Below are 15,648 nucleotides of genomic sequence, written 5' to 3' on the forward strand. Positions count from 1 at the left end.
CAGGTTCATACATTTTTGAATAATAAAAAAGAAGTCCTGACCATTGATCTCTATAAAAACCAATGATATATCATATATACTAGATGCCTAACTTCGATCCGAAAAGTAAAGCCGTGGAAGCCATTTCTATTTCGGGCAAAAAGCTTATCTACCTATATGACATTTTAAAAGTTAACATTAAAATAGTAAATTCATGAGCTGCGTATGGTTGTTCTAATAGATACATGAAAGGAAGTGACATTTTTTCACAGATTTCTAGTTCTCAACTAAGAATTTTCCAAAAAGTTGACAATCGCATAAAAACGTGAGAAGTTTACTACGTTAAAGCACTCGGTTCTTTGCAGCAATTATTTTTTACTTGCTTAAGCCATTATTAAAACGAGTTTTCGAAGTATCTTTAATTTATTGAGAATTTTAGATGCTCTCAACATTCATTTTTACTTTTATTTTGCACGTCGGATATAGCTCTTGCCCTTATTACAAATGGCGGATTAAATTTGTGAACAAAAATAGCAGCTTTACTTTTCGTCCAAGAAATTCCCTCAAGTTAGACATCTAGTATATATAATATATCATTGATAATAACTGGATAGCGCAACTCCGAGCAAAACTTCTAATTTTTTGACGCCAAAATCGCCATATTGGAATGCCCCAAAAATTCAAATCCCGTAAGCTTTAAGTTCTGTTTTTCGACTAATCGCTTTAAATACACAGTATCAGTTTTCAGCGTTCTGGGGCTTTCCAATATGGCAAATTTGGCGTCAACTTTGATATTAGAGATGCGCTATCCAGTTATTACAGAGATCAGTGGTCCTGACAATTAGTTATAAAGAAAGATAAAAAAGAAAAAAAAAAAAAAAAAAAAAATAGTACGCCTTTGGAGTTAAAAAGTAGGTTTAAGCTCAGTGCCGTCGGAAAACGGTCGATAAGCTAGATATTAGCCCAGTGCCCCGGTCTTAAGGGAGCTCCAGAGTCAAGCGCTTAATTTTATTAAAATAGCTGTAAAATAATCGCGCAATCGCGTTCATCTCCAAAAGGGCTTTACCTCCGTATAAGTGTTTTCTTTTGCGCATTCTGATTTGGTACAACATCTTGTACCAAATCAATTTTATGAGCAAACTTCTGCAAATTCCAAATGTTTCTCTGAAAACTCTTAGAAGAGAGACACAAGGTGTAAGAAAATACCTTATGCGCTTCAGAGAAAATGGCCTTTCTTCCTTTCAGGTAAATGCTGAGGAAATGGTAGAGGAACTAGAGGACCAGAAGAACACCAAAACATTTTCATCCTGAGTAAACAGAAAGAGAACCACTGCACAGTTCAGATGAGGCATTCAGAAAAGAATTCTTTCTCACTTTAGTAAACACAGCCCTCAGAAATCTCAACAATCGCTTTGTGAAAATGAAAGATGCGTACGACTTTTAGAGTTTTCTCTTCTCAATGAAAAATATGAGTTAAGGAAAAAAAAAATCAAAGAGACTTGTAGAATGCTTGAAAAAACAGTTCAAGAAGTTGGAGCAGACGACTTAGCTCTGGAAGTCAGTTCAACCATCCACACCATTCCCGATTATGTCCAACAGGACAAGCTGAACTTCATTTACAGTGAGCAGCTTTTAGGGTTAATCTCAGAATCGCACTGGGTCTCCTTCTTAATTTTCCAATCAAAGTTGGATCAGAAGAAAGAAACTTCTCTCCTTGAAAACTGACAAAGCCATACCTGAAATCATGTACAAGAGAGGCTCATAGGACTGACTCTGATTTCAATCGAAAGAAATATCTGCAGGACACGGAAGATCTAATAGCTGCATTTGTCCATGCTAAAGTTCGGAAACTTATGTAGAACTGGTGAGAAAAATCAACTGCGCTCACAGTTGTTGATTATGTTGTTTAGGTTTATTTTAGAACTCATTGTTTGTTTATATTGATTGTTTAAATGCAACAACATGGTCCTGATGTGCCTTTTTTAAAAATTTGTTGTTAAAACAGTTATTTTCTTTAGTGCTAAATGCTTTGCAAAGCTTGATAATCACAACATATGGTTACATAACATAACATTTTGCATGTATAATATTATATCCACATTTATATGTTTGTAAATGGTGTAGGTTTCTTTTTCCATTTAAACTGTTCTTTTTTTTAAGTTGTTAAAAAAACCCATCAAGGGAGTGGAATTGAAAGTTAGCTAAGGCTATGTAAGTTTTTTGTGTACAGCATTGTAAATAATTGAGACATGTTCTAGACAAATAAACAGTGATTTAAAAAAAAATTATTTACGTTTCTTGAAACATTTTGCTGTAAAAGACAGAACTTGTAAATAATAGAATAATAAACTGCTGTTCATATTATAATACTTTTAAAGGACTCTGATTTGTGTAAATTGAAAGTGGGATGTTACGTATATAGGGTCCCAGTTGCCCTTCTTACCAGGGCCCCCCATCGTGTCTAGATACGACTCTGATTGAGTTCAACAAACTCTTTGAACGGAAAAAAGCAACCACTCAAACAATTTGAGTGCGAGCATAATTTATTAAAATTTATTAAAATGTCTTCGATAAGAATTGCTTTCAAATTATAATTGATAATTATTCGAACATTTTAAAATCCATTTCAGTTGACGGCATTTTTTAGAAATAAATTTGTTCACATAAAAAAAAATTGCTTTTTTTTTGTTCATTATCGATGGGTCTGGAATTTTCATCTCTAAGTTACGCAGATAATTGTGCTATGAAGAAAAAGACGCAGCTAATAACATAAAGTATACTTTTTATTTACAATTATCTTTAATTTGTTACATTTGGAAGAACTAAGAAGACTAAATTAATGAAAAATTAAATACAAAGAATATTAATTAACATAAAAAAAACCCAGTTTAAACAATGTTCGGCAGTATTGCTCTTTAAATTCATAACATTTAACGAAGTCAATAAAACTACCATATTTCATACCTAATATTTACAACGCGTGTTTTACGAGACATAAAGAAAGTACGCAAAAAGAAAAAAACTGTCAAATGAAACCAAAAGTGTTTTCACCACTATAAGCGATGTAAAGGAATCCGTCCTCATCCTTGTGCTCTTCATAAATCGCCCCCATCGTTGCACTAAGTTACAAAAAGAAAAACGTAAAAAAATTCTATTATCATCACAGGTCGATTAAAAAAGCAAACAGCTTTAATGTTATAGTTAATAATTGGGTGAAAAAAAATCACATTTCAAGTATCAATAAATGTCACAATGCTTAGATTATTTAATACTATTTAAATATTCATTTTTTATTTGGTAAATCTTACTAAAAAAACAGGCAAAATGTTTACAAACTGCAAATTATAAAAATAAAGCAGGAAAAAATATATTTGCACAAACTGTGCAATCAATAAATGCTTTGAATACTCAATATGCAGCTTTCATCCATACTATTTGTATTGTTTAGTAAGAGAGCAAAAAATATTTTAAAAGATTTTGCCTTGATAGAGCAAGATATATAGATGATAGAGTAATAAGTTTGCAATTAAAATCATGTTTGTTAAGTCTTAGTTAGACTTTGTTTAGTTAAGAATAAGAATGGTGCAAACATTAATTTTTTTGCCATTACTACAACATGTTACTTTACTAATCAAATTACGTATCATACAAATCCTATCCCCTGCCATATACTCTTTAGATCAATCATTATTTAAAACTAAGGGATTGAAACTTTTTATGTAAACATATACCTAGTAGCTGGCAAGACCTTATTGACAAAAAGGAACATTGCCTTCTCTGGAGCTAACTGAATGCGTTTGCGAATGATATACATGAATTGTGCCACTAAAAACAAACTTTTACATATAACAAAAAAAAACAAAAAAAAAAAACAAAAAAAAAACAAACTTAAATTGCAAATAAACAGTTAACTTCAATACTAAGAAAGTCTTAAATAATTACAAAACTTTTGCTTTTTTCAGTAAAAAAAATCACCTGTTAAATCTGACGGTACAAGAAATTTTCTTTTATCAATATCTTGAATTGTTGAACGAGGCGCTTTTTCAACTACAACCTGAACTCAGCAAGAAAACAATTTTTTTTCGTTATAAATATATAAAAATATTAGATATTATACAACTTAAAAAACATAGAACAGTGTATTTCCAGCAAGAAAAAAAGGCATTATTTATATATAAAATGCAGTGTAAAAACATTTCAAAGTTTAAAGATTCTTATGGCTTTTTTTAACAACAGATTTCCTAGAGAAAAATCTACTTAAAAAATTATTCCTGTAATTCAGATTGGTTCATCAATTAGTACTTGCAATTATCACTTTGATAAAACTGAACTAAAACTATTACTTTGATTAAACTGAAGCATTGCCCAAAGGTAATAACACGTAGTCAAAGATACATTTTAATTAGATCATAAAAATATTCTGACCCATAAAACTTACAGGAATTCGATCAGGATACTTGCTTCTTATTTTTGTTGATTCCTGACATCTACTCTCTAAACAAAAGTAACAGAATAACCTATATTTAGCATTTAAACTATTTAAAAAAATAAAAATAAATTTATTATAGATATAAATATTAGTAACAATCATGATAACAGCAACAATTATTGTTATCATAAAAGTAATAATGTAAAACATAAACAAAATAGTGAAGCTAATTTTTTAAAAAAACATTTCTTACTTTTTTTACAAAATTTTTATTCTTATATTTCTCAATCTCACTATTTGATTTGCAAACATGGAACTATTGTTTTTTATAATAGAGATCCACAACTATAACTTACCAGATAAAAACATAACATAAAAAACAAAGCACAGTGGTATTAATAAAACAAAACATTTTCCTACAGAATATAGAGTTAAATTTAGATATTTGTTTATATAGATAAAGAAACCTTTTCACTGTAAGAATAAATTCTATATAGAAATATATTTATATATAAAATTAGACTTTTACTATAATACAACATTAATAGTTTTGTTAATAAAGAATATATATATATATATATATAAAAAAATCAACAACTAATAATTATATATAACAAAATGTTTTTTAAATTGAGAGTTTAAAAAAATAAAAGACGATTTTATTATTTATAATAAAAGTTACTGTCCCTCTATTGAGTGAAATCATTAAGTTGGAGAAGGAAGTTCATAAATACAAAAGTCATTTCTTGAATATTAATTAGGATTGAGTCTGGAAAGCCTATAAAATACAAAAGAGCCATTTTTAAAGGTGACCTCAACTGTCAGATTTATATCTTGAAGCTTTTACCATTGCATTATGTATTCAGATTTCTCCAAAATGTGTGTGTGTTTGTGCGTATATATGAATTTATGAAAATTACTGGAGAAGACCCACAATTTTCTACTAGAAAACTTCAGTAGTCTTTAATGTTAAACTTTTTAAGCACCTTGATAGTGCCTGGAAACAACAATTTTTTGCTTGTATATTGTCAAAAGTAGAAGGGAATTATCAATACATGATGAAAAGGACTAATTCAAAAATTTTTTAAACTAGTCATTTGTAGTTTTTTTGTATAGTCTTTGTATATGTTTTTTGGTATAGTCTTTATATATATTTTTTCTATGCATTGTAGTCAGGAAATGAGTTATTAGCTGTATACTATTTCTAACAATGTTTGACCGCTAGGGAAAATTCAAAGCTTTGCTTTGAAGACAACTTAATAACCAATCTAAATATGTATCAAATCAATATTTTATATGATTAAAAACCATTTTTTAGCTTTCCTAAACAATTCCGATTTAGTAATTTAATAAATTTTAACTCTTGAGGGATAGATATATAGAGGAAGCCTGTATAGATATTTAAATGTATATTCATAAATATAAAGAAAGCTTATAACTTCTCAAATAACAAATAAAATATATTAAAACTCGAACTTTTTAAATCGTACCTAAAGAATGTTCTTCTTTAAATGCCCACTTCATTTCACAGTTATGGGAAGAGACAGCTTTTCGTTCTTTAAACTCCGAGTGCTTTCTGGCTCTGAATCATTAAATTATAGAAAAACTGTTAGTATGACGCAACTAGTTGTTTTCTTCCCAAGATGCATTGCAATCTATATATCTTTAAAAAAAGGACGCAATAAAACTCAAGTCGCCGCTTGTGATTTATGTATTGTCTTGATAGGTGTTACAGCAATATAAAGTTTGTTAATAACATTTTTTGTAAATAATTCATGCGAGTTTAAAAGAAATTTTTGATACCACACTCTTATATATAAAGTAATATATATACATACAACTGTCATAATATAATTACGATTTTACAGTATAAGGCATATAAGAGAATGGTATTAAGAGTTAGTCATATTCTTCTTCTTCGAATCAAATAGTCAATTACAAATTGTCTCTCATTTGGAACTAAAACTACTTTATTCATGGTTTTATGTTTAATGAACTCTCTAAAGAAACCACCTTTTTAAAAAAAAACTTAATGCATCGAAAATTCATTCTAATAACGTATCTTCTTTAAGACCGCTTCAAAGTAATTTATTTTATAAGAACTCTTTAAAAAAGAGCATCCCAGCTAACAGCTATCTTCAGAACATCTGATTTCTGAATCTGATAACATAATACAGATATATCCTTTGGAAGTCTTGTATTTGTTGGATCTTCCTAAAGAACTACTTTCTATGTTGTTGAGAATACGGTGTCAATTCTGATCTTATTACCGAGGCCATAGAAGATCATTTATTTGATGATTAATCTATAAAAGAAGATAGTTGCATTTGGGAGAATTTTTAATTTCACTTTGAAATAGTTAATCCTATTAAAATTATCTTGTTTTACATAAACTTTAAATATTGTGATGCAATAAAATTGTGATGCAAGTTAGTGCTAAAAACCTAAGAGGCCGAACTCCCAAAAGTATCAATTTTTAACAGAAAAGATTAAAACAGTTGTAAAATTCAGCCTAGCATGTAATAGCGGAAACTTAGAGCTATTACTACACCTCAGTCGAAATATTAACAAAATAACACCATCAAAAGTTAAATATTCGATATCACAAGTTAACTTCGTTACTTAAATTCGCTATGTATTCTTTCACTTCGTTAATTCCTATCCTAAAAAATGTAAGCTGTTTAAATTACTGCGAGTTCGAAAAATACGTATTTCGAGATCAACATGCTTTTGCCGTAAAATACAATTTTATTGGGTGAGTATTTTAAATGTGGGACCCATGTAGCGAACAAAATACACCAATAAAAACTCTTTTTTTTTTTTTTTAGAAAGTTTCACTCAATAATACTTCGTTTGCTTAATGTATATGAATTAATGAAGAATACAGTTGTAACACCGACTCCTAATTACTTCACTACATTTTGAAGACAAAATTTATCATTTTGAGTTTTATTGGTGCACTGTGTACACGTTGAATTAAAAATATTTGATGTAACAAAAATCTGTTGTCTGTTAACAAAAATAACAAAAAGAATAACTCTATCAAAAGATTTTCTGAAAAGCTTTTTTTATATAGCTAGACCCTTCTCTGACCCTTAAAAAGAGAAGGTAGCATTTCTTGAAATTAAAAATCGAAAGAGCAAGCGAGAGATCGGAAGAGCGAGAGAACAAATGAAAAGCTTATTTTTTTATAAATGAAAAATTTATAAATCTATATATAAAGTTGCATGTTTTTTTAACTTAAAAAATTCAGTCAGTTAAAAGAACTCGTCTGACGAAGTTAAAGTTTAGCAAACGTCAAATATATCATTGTTAATCTTCAAGCATAAGAGTTGCCGAAAACAATTAAGTGCTACAGACATGAAAGCGATTTGAAAATTTCCAACGACTTTCGTCACGTCCCGTTCAATCACTTTTGGAGATCACAGAGTTATTCGTAGAATTAGTAAACACCAACAGTTGTGCTTAAGTGACCATTCCACTCTCTTCGTTTTGTCTGTCTAACACCCATGAGTCGAAAACCTCTCTAGAAACAATAGAAATACAAATGATGGAACTCTCAAGAATATGTAAATAGGAAAAAAGGTATAACGATAATCTCTTTTTCTTTTTTTTTTTTCATTTTTAAAAATTCAATATCTATTAGGATTGGACAAAATCTTATGTAGATTTTGTTCTATTCTAACAGATAGATTCTCCTTTTTATTACTTACTGTCACGATTTCGAACCAATTAGTATTTATTTTTAGTATGTAGGTTGCACTTACAGCAAATATTTTACTGAAAAAAAACGCAACGTACGGGCTGATTTACATTAAGATACATTCTTTCAGTAGACTACAAACTTGACACTTGGTTCACGTAACATGAATTTTAATTAAAGAAAATGGATTCGTTAAATAATCATGTTTCATGATAGGTGTCTAAATTATCGATAAATAGGCTTTAAAAAAAAAAAAAAAAAAAAAAAAAAAAGAAAATCACCTAGACGCGTAGAATTTCTCTGCCTTAACTATCTTCATTTAAAGTAGAAGTATTACTACATTTACACGCTGGGTATTATTTAGACATTTATAAAAATATTACACAGATATTTAGCAATTAAAACATAAAAAAAGTTATCTTAAAAATAACAACATCATAAAAATAACAGAATGTTCGCTAATTATAAAGGACAGTATTAAGTCGAAGTATTAAGTTGGTTTCAAATGCAATTCTGATCATAACGAACCTGCAGTAGAGTACCAGACATTCGTTACTACAATATTGACCACCACGTTCTCGGGTTGTCTTAGCAACATTTCCACATGCAACACGTATACATAGACGAGGCGTCTGCAAAACACTCTGCGAAAAAAAAAAAAAAAAAAAAAAAATTTAAAATTGCTTTTGAAGCCATTGATGACACCAAATAAAAATATTTAAGCGAAGTTTTAAAAACACGAAGCAAAGCAAAAAAAAAAAAAAAAAAAAACTTACTACGCCATTTTCATTGGTTGATTTTTTTGGTATTTTGAAAACAGGTTTGGATAAAACAGGCGATTTTAGTTCAGAAGAACGTTCTATAGGGTTGGTCTGTTTTAAAGTTTTTTCGACACCAATATTACTCACTAGTCCTTCTGATACAGTTTCAACCTCCATTTTAACAGGTTTATTAAACTTCGGCTGTTTTCGTACTGCAAGTTTTTCCTTATTTATTTTTTCTTTTAATTCAGCAGCTTTTTGCCTTATCCTAGATATAGTAGGATCATCAGCATTATCATCATCAGAGCTGTCAGATGAAGGTAGTGAAGGAGAAGAGCCAGGATCTTTCAGAGGCTCAAAACGCTTGTTTTTTATCCTCATTTTATATTTGCTTTTATTACCACCGACAGCATAATCGGGGTCTACAGTATCTGTGTCTGATTCATCATTATTAAGTTCTTCACTATTTAAATCAAGGTTTGTTTGTTCCATAAATTGGCTTGCATTCCTGTCTGATTCAGTCCATGATTTCTTTCTCATCCCTGGTATTTTGTTTGATTTTTTTCCTTTTCTTTTAAGCAAGTTAACTAAGGCATCATTGCACACTTCTTCATTAGGTGATGATGGAGAAAACACTGGAGCTGATCCTTCCTGTGATTGAATTTTTTATTTATTTTTTTTTTCACCAACAAAAAGTGTTTTGATAAAAAAAAATGATATTAACCCAATAAAATCGTTACCTTAGCAAGTAACTCTTTATATTGTTTGAGCTTTTCTGCATACTCTATTTTCTCCTTGTTATACTTTTCTTGGTATACCTGTAAAACAAAATTATAGAGTGTATTTAATATGTAAACAATATGTAATATATATAAAATCTGTATAATGTGTAATATAATTTAATATGGTTATAACTATATATAATTATAATAATTATAATAATTTAACCTGTAAAACAAGATCAAAGCAATTAAACAATAAATTTGTTACAGTATAATGGAATGAATTATTACTTCAAAAATAAATAAGTAAAATAAAAAATTATTTTAAACAACTGAAAAAAAAACAAACTCATAGACCAGTTTAGACCTTTTTCTTATCTTCATCCATTGCCTCCCACAATTGAGCAACCATTTTTGAGACTTCACCAAAGCCAAGCTAAAAAGAAAAATAAAACAAATTAACTATGAAACAGTTTATGTAATAAATGTAAATTTTATTATATTTATATTAATATACTGATTAATTAATAATTATGATAAATTATTAATTTAGATATATATGCTTTTTGAATAAAAAGTTACTAACTCACCTGTTTTCTCACTGGAGCCTAATTTCAAAATATCACTGCGCTGGTTACACAAACAAGTCTTGGGAAGGGAAGGGGGAAGAGGGAGAAGTGGGGGAAGAGGGGGAAGAGTAATTTTCTATATACTTTTGCTGTAAGCAATTAGGAAATAACTTTTACTACTCAGAATATTGTGTAAAATAGTGTTATTGTGTTGGCTATTAATGTCTGGCCAAAGGTTAGTTTTTGGCTGAAGCAGATTTTTAAATCTCTTGTTATAGCTTTAGAACAAAGCCTCAATCACACTAAATAATCTTAGAACAATGAAACAATAAATTGTTTGCATAAGTTCTGTACCACTATCTTGTTTTATGTATTACAGTATTGATAATTTTAAACAAAAATTGCATCTTTTCAAAAATCAACTCAGTTTTCTTCATATTTATCAAAATGTGATAAAATAGATGTAAATAGTAAATATAACAGAGCTGAGAAAGGTTTTGAGAAAATTTAACAAGGTTTTGAGCAGCACAATTTTAACTTGAACTAAATTATATTATTTAGCAACAACAAAACATTCTTTAAATCACTAATAGAAGAACTGCTTAGTTTTTTTAAAACCAGTATTATACTTTAATAATAAAAAAAAAAGGCTTTAACTCTTGGTACTTAATAATTCAATCTTTTAATCTTTTTTAAACCATAATTAAGTATTAAGAGTTATGGCTTTGGTCGATCAATTTTTTTTGTCCTAAATTGCTACTTCAATAGCATTTTTTTGTTACATTAATACTGTTATTATTTAACGTAATAAATCCAGCTGCAATCATTTTATTTTGGAATAAGATCTTGCAGTCTAAATTATTCTCAAATATAGTCAATCAACAACACTCCTTTTTTTTTTTTTTTTTTTTTTTTAAATTTAGCTATAATTTTTAAAGATTATCTTAAGTGGGTTTAGACAATAAAGGTATGTAAACTAAAAATACACTAAATATAAGAGACATGCCAGAAGACAAATAAAGTTTATTTCTATAGCTTCAAATTAAAACCAATTTAATTAAAACTAATGTGGTTCAGCATTTCATGAAGCATTTATCAAAAGTTTGTGGTTTATTACTGTTAATTGAAGGACTACTTAAGAACAATTGCATTATTTTAACCCAAAAATGTGGCACAGATTAAAAAACCACATTTCTACACATTTTTAGAATAATAATTTTAAAAATTTGTGAATTCAGTTTTCCAAATCTCTAAAAAACTTATCTTTACATATAACAAATAGAAACAGTAATATTATTATAGTTATAGTTTGTATTTTTAAAAGCTTTTAATAACATAACAATATAATATAGTTTAAGCCTACAAACCTCCGGATTATCTTTCTTGATTCCAGTTTGAACCTCTCGAAAAAACAGTTGGTAAGCAAGAATGGGCCTAATACATATAAACAGCTGTTTTTTAAGAGAACAATGTACTTGATTAAATGCTTTATTTGATTTTTTGAAAACAAGTACTAAAACCTGCATTAAAAAAATTAAATTTGTATTTCTTTTTTAAAAATGCTAACTTTTTAAACTTCACTTTTGAAAACATTTTAAAGTTTTTAACACATATTCAAAATAATAAAGCCATAAACAAAACTGCACCTATGAATTATTTTTTGGCAAGAAGTGATTCATAGGTGTTGGAACAAATCTTAGCTTCATAACTATTTTTATTTTAAATTTTAATATAAAAATGCATTTAGGGGCAACATTCACTTGTTTTAGTTGGAAATAAAAGTTTTTTTTTATTACACAATAAAAAGATACTCACTTCACAGGTGCTCTTGAATCTTTCTTATTTTTTTTTTCTTTAGTTTTTTCTTTTCTCTTTACTTTTACTTTATTATCGTCTTCCTTCCTTAGTTTTGCTGCAACTTGTGATAATGGAAGTAAATCATTGTTTTTAGAGCCTGGTTTCCTTCCTTTTTTTTTTAACAGTAAATCAGGTGAATCTTCTTCAGATTTTAACTTTGCTAAAGGCACTGAGTCTTCATCATCAGTGCTTGCAGTCCTTGTTGTAATTAAATTTTCTACCTCATTTTTATTATTGTCCTCTGTTTCCATTGTTTCTTCAAAGGTTAAATCATTTTCACTAAATTCAATTTCTTGACCTTCTTCATCATAAGTATTTTCATTACTATCTTTTTCAACTTGCACTTCCATTGCTCTATTCAAATCCTCCATAATCCTATTTATTGTTGGGACATGCTCAATAACAGTTGTACTAGGATTTTTAATAGATGTGACAATTTCATCTAACTTTTTGTTATATTGGTTCTTAGAATGAGGTGGATTACGTAAACTATGGAATTTTTCTCTAAATACATTTGCCATTGATTCTTTTCTAATGTCACTTTCAAAATGTTTTTTAGAAGCTTCAGGAGATCCATCAAAAAAAGCAGGAGACTTTATACTATCAACCAAAAGTTTTTGGTTAGTTATATCAGATGATGCTTTTAAATCTGGTATGACATCATCATCTATTGTGTTAGAAAACTGATTCAAAGTTGTGCTAAGCTGTAACTGTTGCAAGGAATTACTTTGTTGAGATTCAGACGATGGTTTTGACTGTTGTATAAGATAGCCAAGACGCTTTCCATTGACCTCAGTGACAAACATCAACTTCTGGTCAGCAGTCTTTACTATTTGTCCTTTGAGAGGAGCTTTAGCAGACATTTGAACTTCTGAAGAAAGTTTTAAAGGCTGAGGCTGCTTTACATTAATGTTCAGTAAAAGATTCGAAGAATTTGAAAGATCAACAGGAGTGTTTATTTTATTATACTGCATATTAGATTGTAAATTTGAGATATCTATATTTTTATGAGGTGGTATTGATATATGTGGAGAGCCAGAAACTAAATACTGAGATTTCTGTGATGCTGATTTCATAGAAGATGATATAAGTTCATTTGGTGAACCTTTACTAATAATATTATGAATATCTTTTACAAAGTTATTATGCATTTCATTTGTTTGATGCTGCTGTGGAATGAAGTTAAACTTTTCCATTTGTCCCGGAAAACATATAGAAGGAGAGTCTACAAGTGCAGTGAGTTGTTGGGTTTGCTTCATAAGTTGAGAAATTGGTGTGTAAGAAGAAGCATTTGAATGACTGATACTGTGAAATTGCTCATCTCTAGGTGATAACACTCTCTGTGGAACAAGTTCTGGTATGTTCAACTGTTCAGGCATTGGAAATGCAGGATTTATGTCATTAGCATGATCTTGTAATTGGCTAAGATCTTGCATGAATGAAAAAGCATCAGTTGGTGGGAAAACCAAGTCATCAGACATCTATAAATTAATATTTAATTTAATTAAAACAGATTAAGTTAGGTTTTCATTAAGAAAAAAAAAAGAAAAAAGAAAAAAAAAGAATAAATTTAAAAAATTGAAATGGAAAAAAAATTCACCATTCATCAATGACTCAATGACATCACTTTTACATCAGATTTTATGTTTACATATATTTACCTAAATATATTTAAAATTAGACACATATCCATACACACGCTAGTAATAAACAAATATAAACACACAACACCACAACAAAAATAAAAGAAAGAAAATCACAGACACACAGATATATACATATTATTTTTAAAAAAAAGAATAGTTATCAAAAATATTTAAAAACCAATGAAGATATCAAATTAATTTAAAAAATTAATTACTACCATACCACAGTAACATTTAAAAACAAATAATTATATTACAAATTTGATAATTATTTTAGAAAATGATAATAAAAACTACAACAACAAAAAAACATCAAAACTAGTATTTTAAATGTGGGCTTATTTGCAAGCTATGTATCTTTTTTGCATCGATATTAATGGACTGCTGCAAATTTAAGTACAATTGATGTTAAAATAAAATAAAAAAAGAATCATCTTTAAAGTAGCTTCTATTTGCTGTTACAGGTTCTGTATTGAAGGTACAAAAAACCTGAAGTAATTCTTTGTCCATCTAAGTCTGAAGAGGGTAAGTTTGATTCAAATCTGGCAATTGAACTAACTTGGGCAATAAACTAATTTTATCTTCTTCTATTCATCCTTTAACCACTCAAACTGTGTGGACTGGAATTTGCATGCCTGGTGATAGAATCATGTTTGCTATAAAAATTATAAAGCTATAAAAAAAAATAGTGAACTAGTACCAAGTTACATTAATTTCTAAATTTTTTACTTGATAGAAAATCTTTTCTTTCAAACAAAAAAACTATGTTAACTTTGAAATAAATTACGTTATTTTTTGAAAATGTTTTTAAAAAGTCAAAAAAAACCTCAATGTGACTCTTTATTGAAAAATGTACAAATTGTCACCATACAGCTTAAATTAAATAACTAGCCAACAACAAAATATGCAGCATATGAACAAAATATGAATATTTTATTGAGTTGTCTATTCTCTATGTTTCTCATTTCAAATTACAAAAAAGTTAAAGTTACTTAATCAGATTGATCATAAAAAATTTTCAAATTTTCAAATTTAAAAAATTTGGTTTAAAATTGTTTATTGATTTAATAAGTTGGTAGCACTTATACATTTTTATAAAATCTGCATAAACCAAATGCAATTGAAACAAAATCAAACTATTCATACTAAATATTTTATTGAAATCTTTTCAGCATTAAATGAAATTAATATTTAATAAAAACGTGATTAAATGAAAATAGACAAAATTATTGCTTACAAAAAATTTGGAATTTAAGATTCTAGCTATTGCTGAAGCTCTATTTGCTTTAAAGCTGGTAAAGAACTGAACTAATGTTTCCTTTGGAAACAATTTTCTTACACAAATTTATTAATTTCAATTTCTTTGCTGATGATTGGTAATAAGTAAATTTACTTTACATAAATTGATATTTTTGATTTTCTTAAACCTTTTACCATTTTAATTGGAACTGAATAATTACACCCAATGTATTGTAACAACTATCTGCAAACACTTTTCACCTTTTGTATTTAAAATCAACAATTTAAAACTCACTTTTAAAAAATTAGAAAACTTCAGCCCCATTAAATTACAAGGAAATCTTACATCTTCTTTTTATCCTAAGCTATCAAACAAAATTAATAAAACTTTGCTTAACTGATTTCATCACACTTCCACATTTAGCTCTAACAAAATAAACTTAAACCTCCTTCCAATTTTTTCATCATGATATATAGCTACTTTAAATCAAATGCCATTAAAAATACAAATGGTCATTTTGATATTGATAAGTGATGATATGTGATGATGGTATGGTATACATGTAAAAAGGTGTATGTATGTATGTATGTATGTATGTATGTATGTATGTATGTATGTATGTATGTATGTATGTATGTATGTATGTATGTATGTATTCATGCATGTATACATGCATAAATGTGTATACATGTGTGTATATATATATATATATATATATATATATATATATATATATATATAT

General features: G+C 28.2%; 2 protein-coding genes across 2 annotated transcripts; both read right to left on the minus strand.

Annotated features, from left to right (window-relative positions):
- Positions 1-2,741: 2,741 nt before the first annotated feature.
- LOC145193014 (gamma-aminobutyric acid receptor-associated protein-like 2) lies at positions 2,742-6,055 on the minus strand. The gene is made up of 5 exons (XM_090065395.1): positions 5,899-6,055; positions 4,418-4,473; positions 3,955-4,033; positions 3,711-3,804; positions 2,742-3,098 (listed from the first exon to the last, which is right to left on the minus strand). The coding sequence occupies exons 1-5, from the start codon at positions 5,930-5,932 to the stop codon at positions 3,005-3,007; spliced, it is 357 nt and encodes a 118-aa protein (XP_089921521.1). The 5' UTR covers positions 5,933-6,055; the 3' UTR covers positions 2,742-3,004.
- Positions 6,056-7,398: 1,343 nt separating this feature from the next.
- Positions 7,399-15,517, minus strand: LOC145192914 (uncharacterized). Its single transcript, XM_080070244.2, has 8 exons — positions 13,621-15,517; positions 11,979-13,501; positions 11,531-11,597; positions 9,962-10,030; positions 9,613-9,690; positions 8,888-9,523; positions 8,640-8,755; positions 7,399-7,934 (listed from the first exon to the last, which is right to left on the minus strand). Exons 1-8 carry the CDS (start codon positions 13,621-13,623, stop codon positions 7,874-7,876), a joined length of 2,553 nt encoding a protein of 850 aa, XP_079926370.2. The 5' UTR covers positions 13,624-15,517; the 3' UTR covers positions 7,399-7,873.
- Positions 15,518-15,648: the final 131 nt, after the last annotated feature.

Source organism: Hydra viridissima, unplaced genomic scaffold (genome assembly GCF_058129835.1).
Source record: "Hydra viridissima isolate aposymbiotic clone 2 unplaced genomic scaffold, HvirCarnegie_v1 scaffold_10, whole genome shotgun sequence".
In the NCBI taxonomy this organism is placed as follows: Eukaryota; Metazoa; Cnidaria; class Hydrozoa; order Anthoathecata; family Hydridae; genus Hydra; species Hydra viridissima.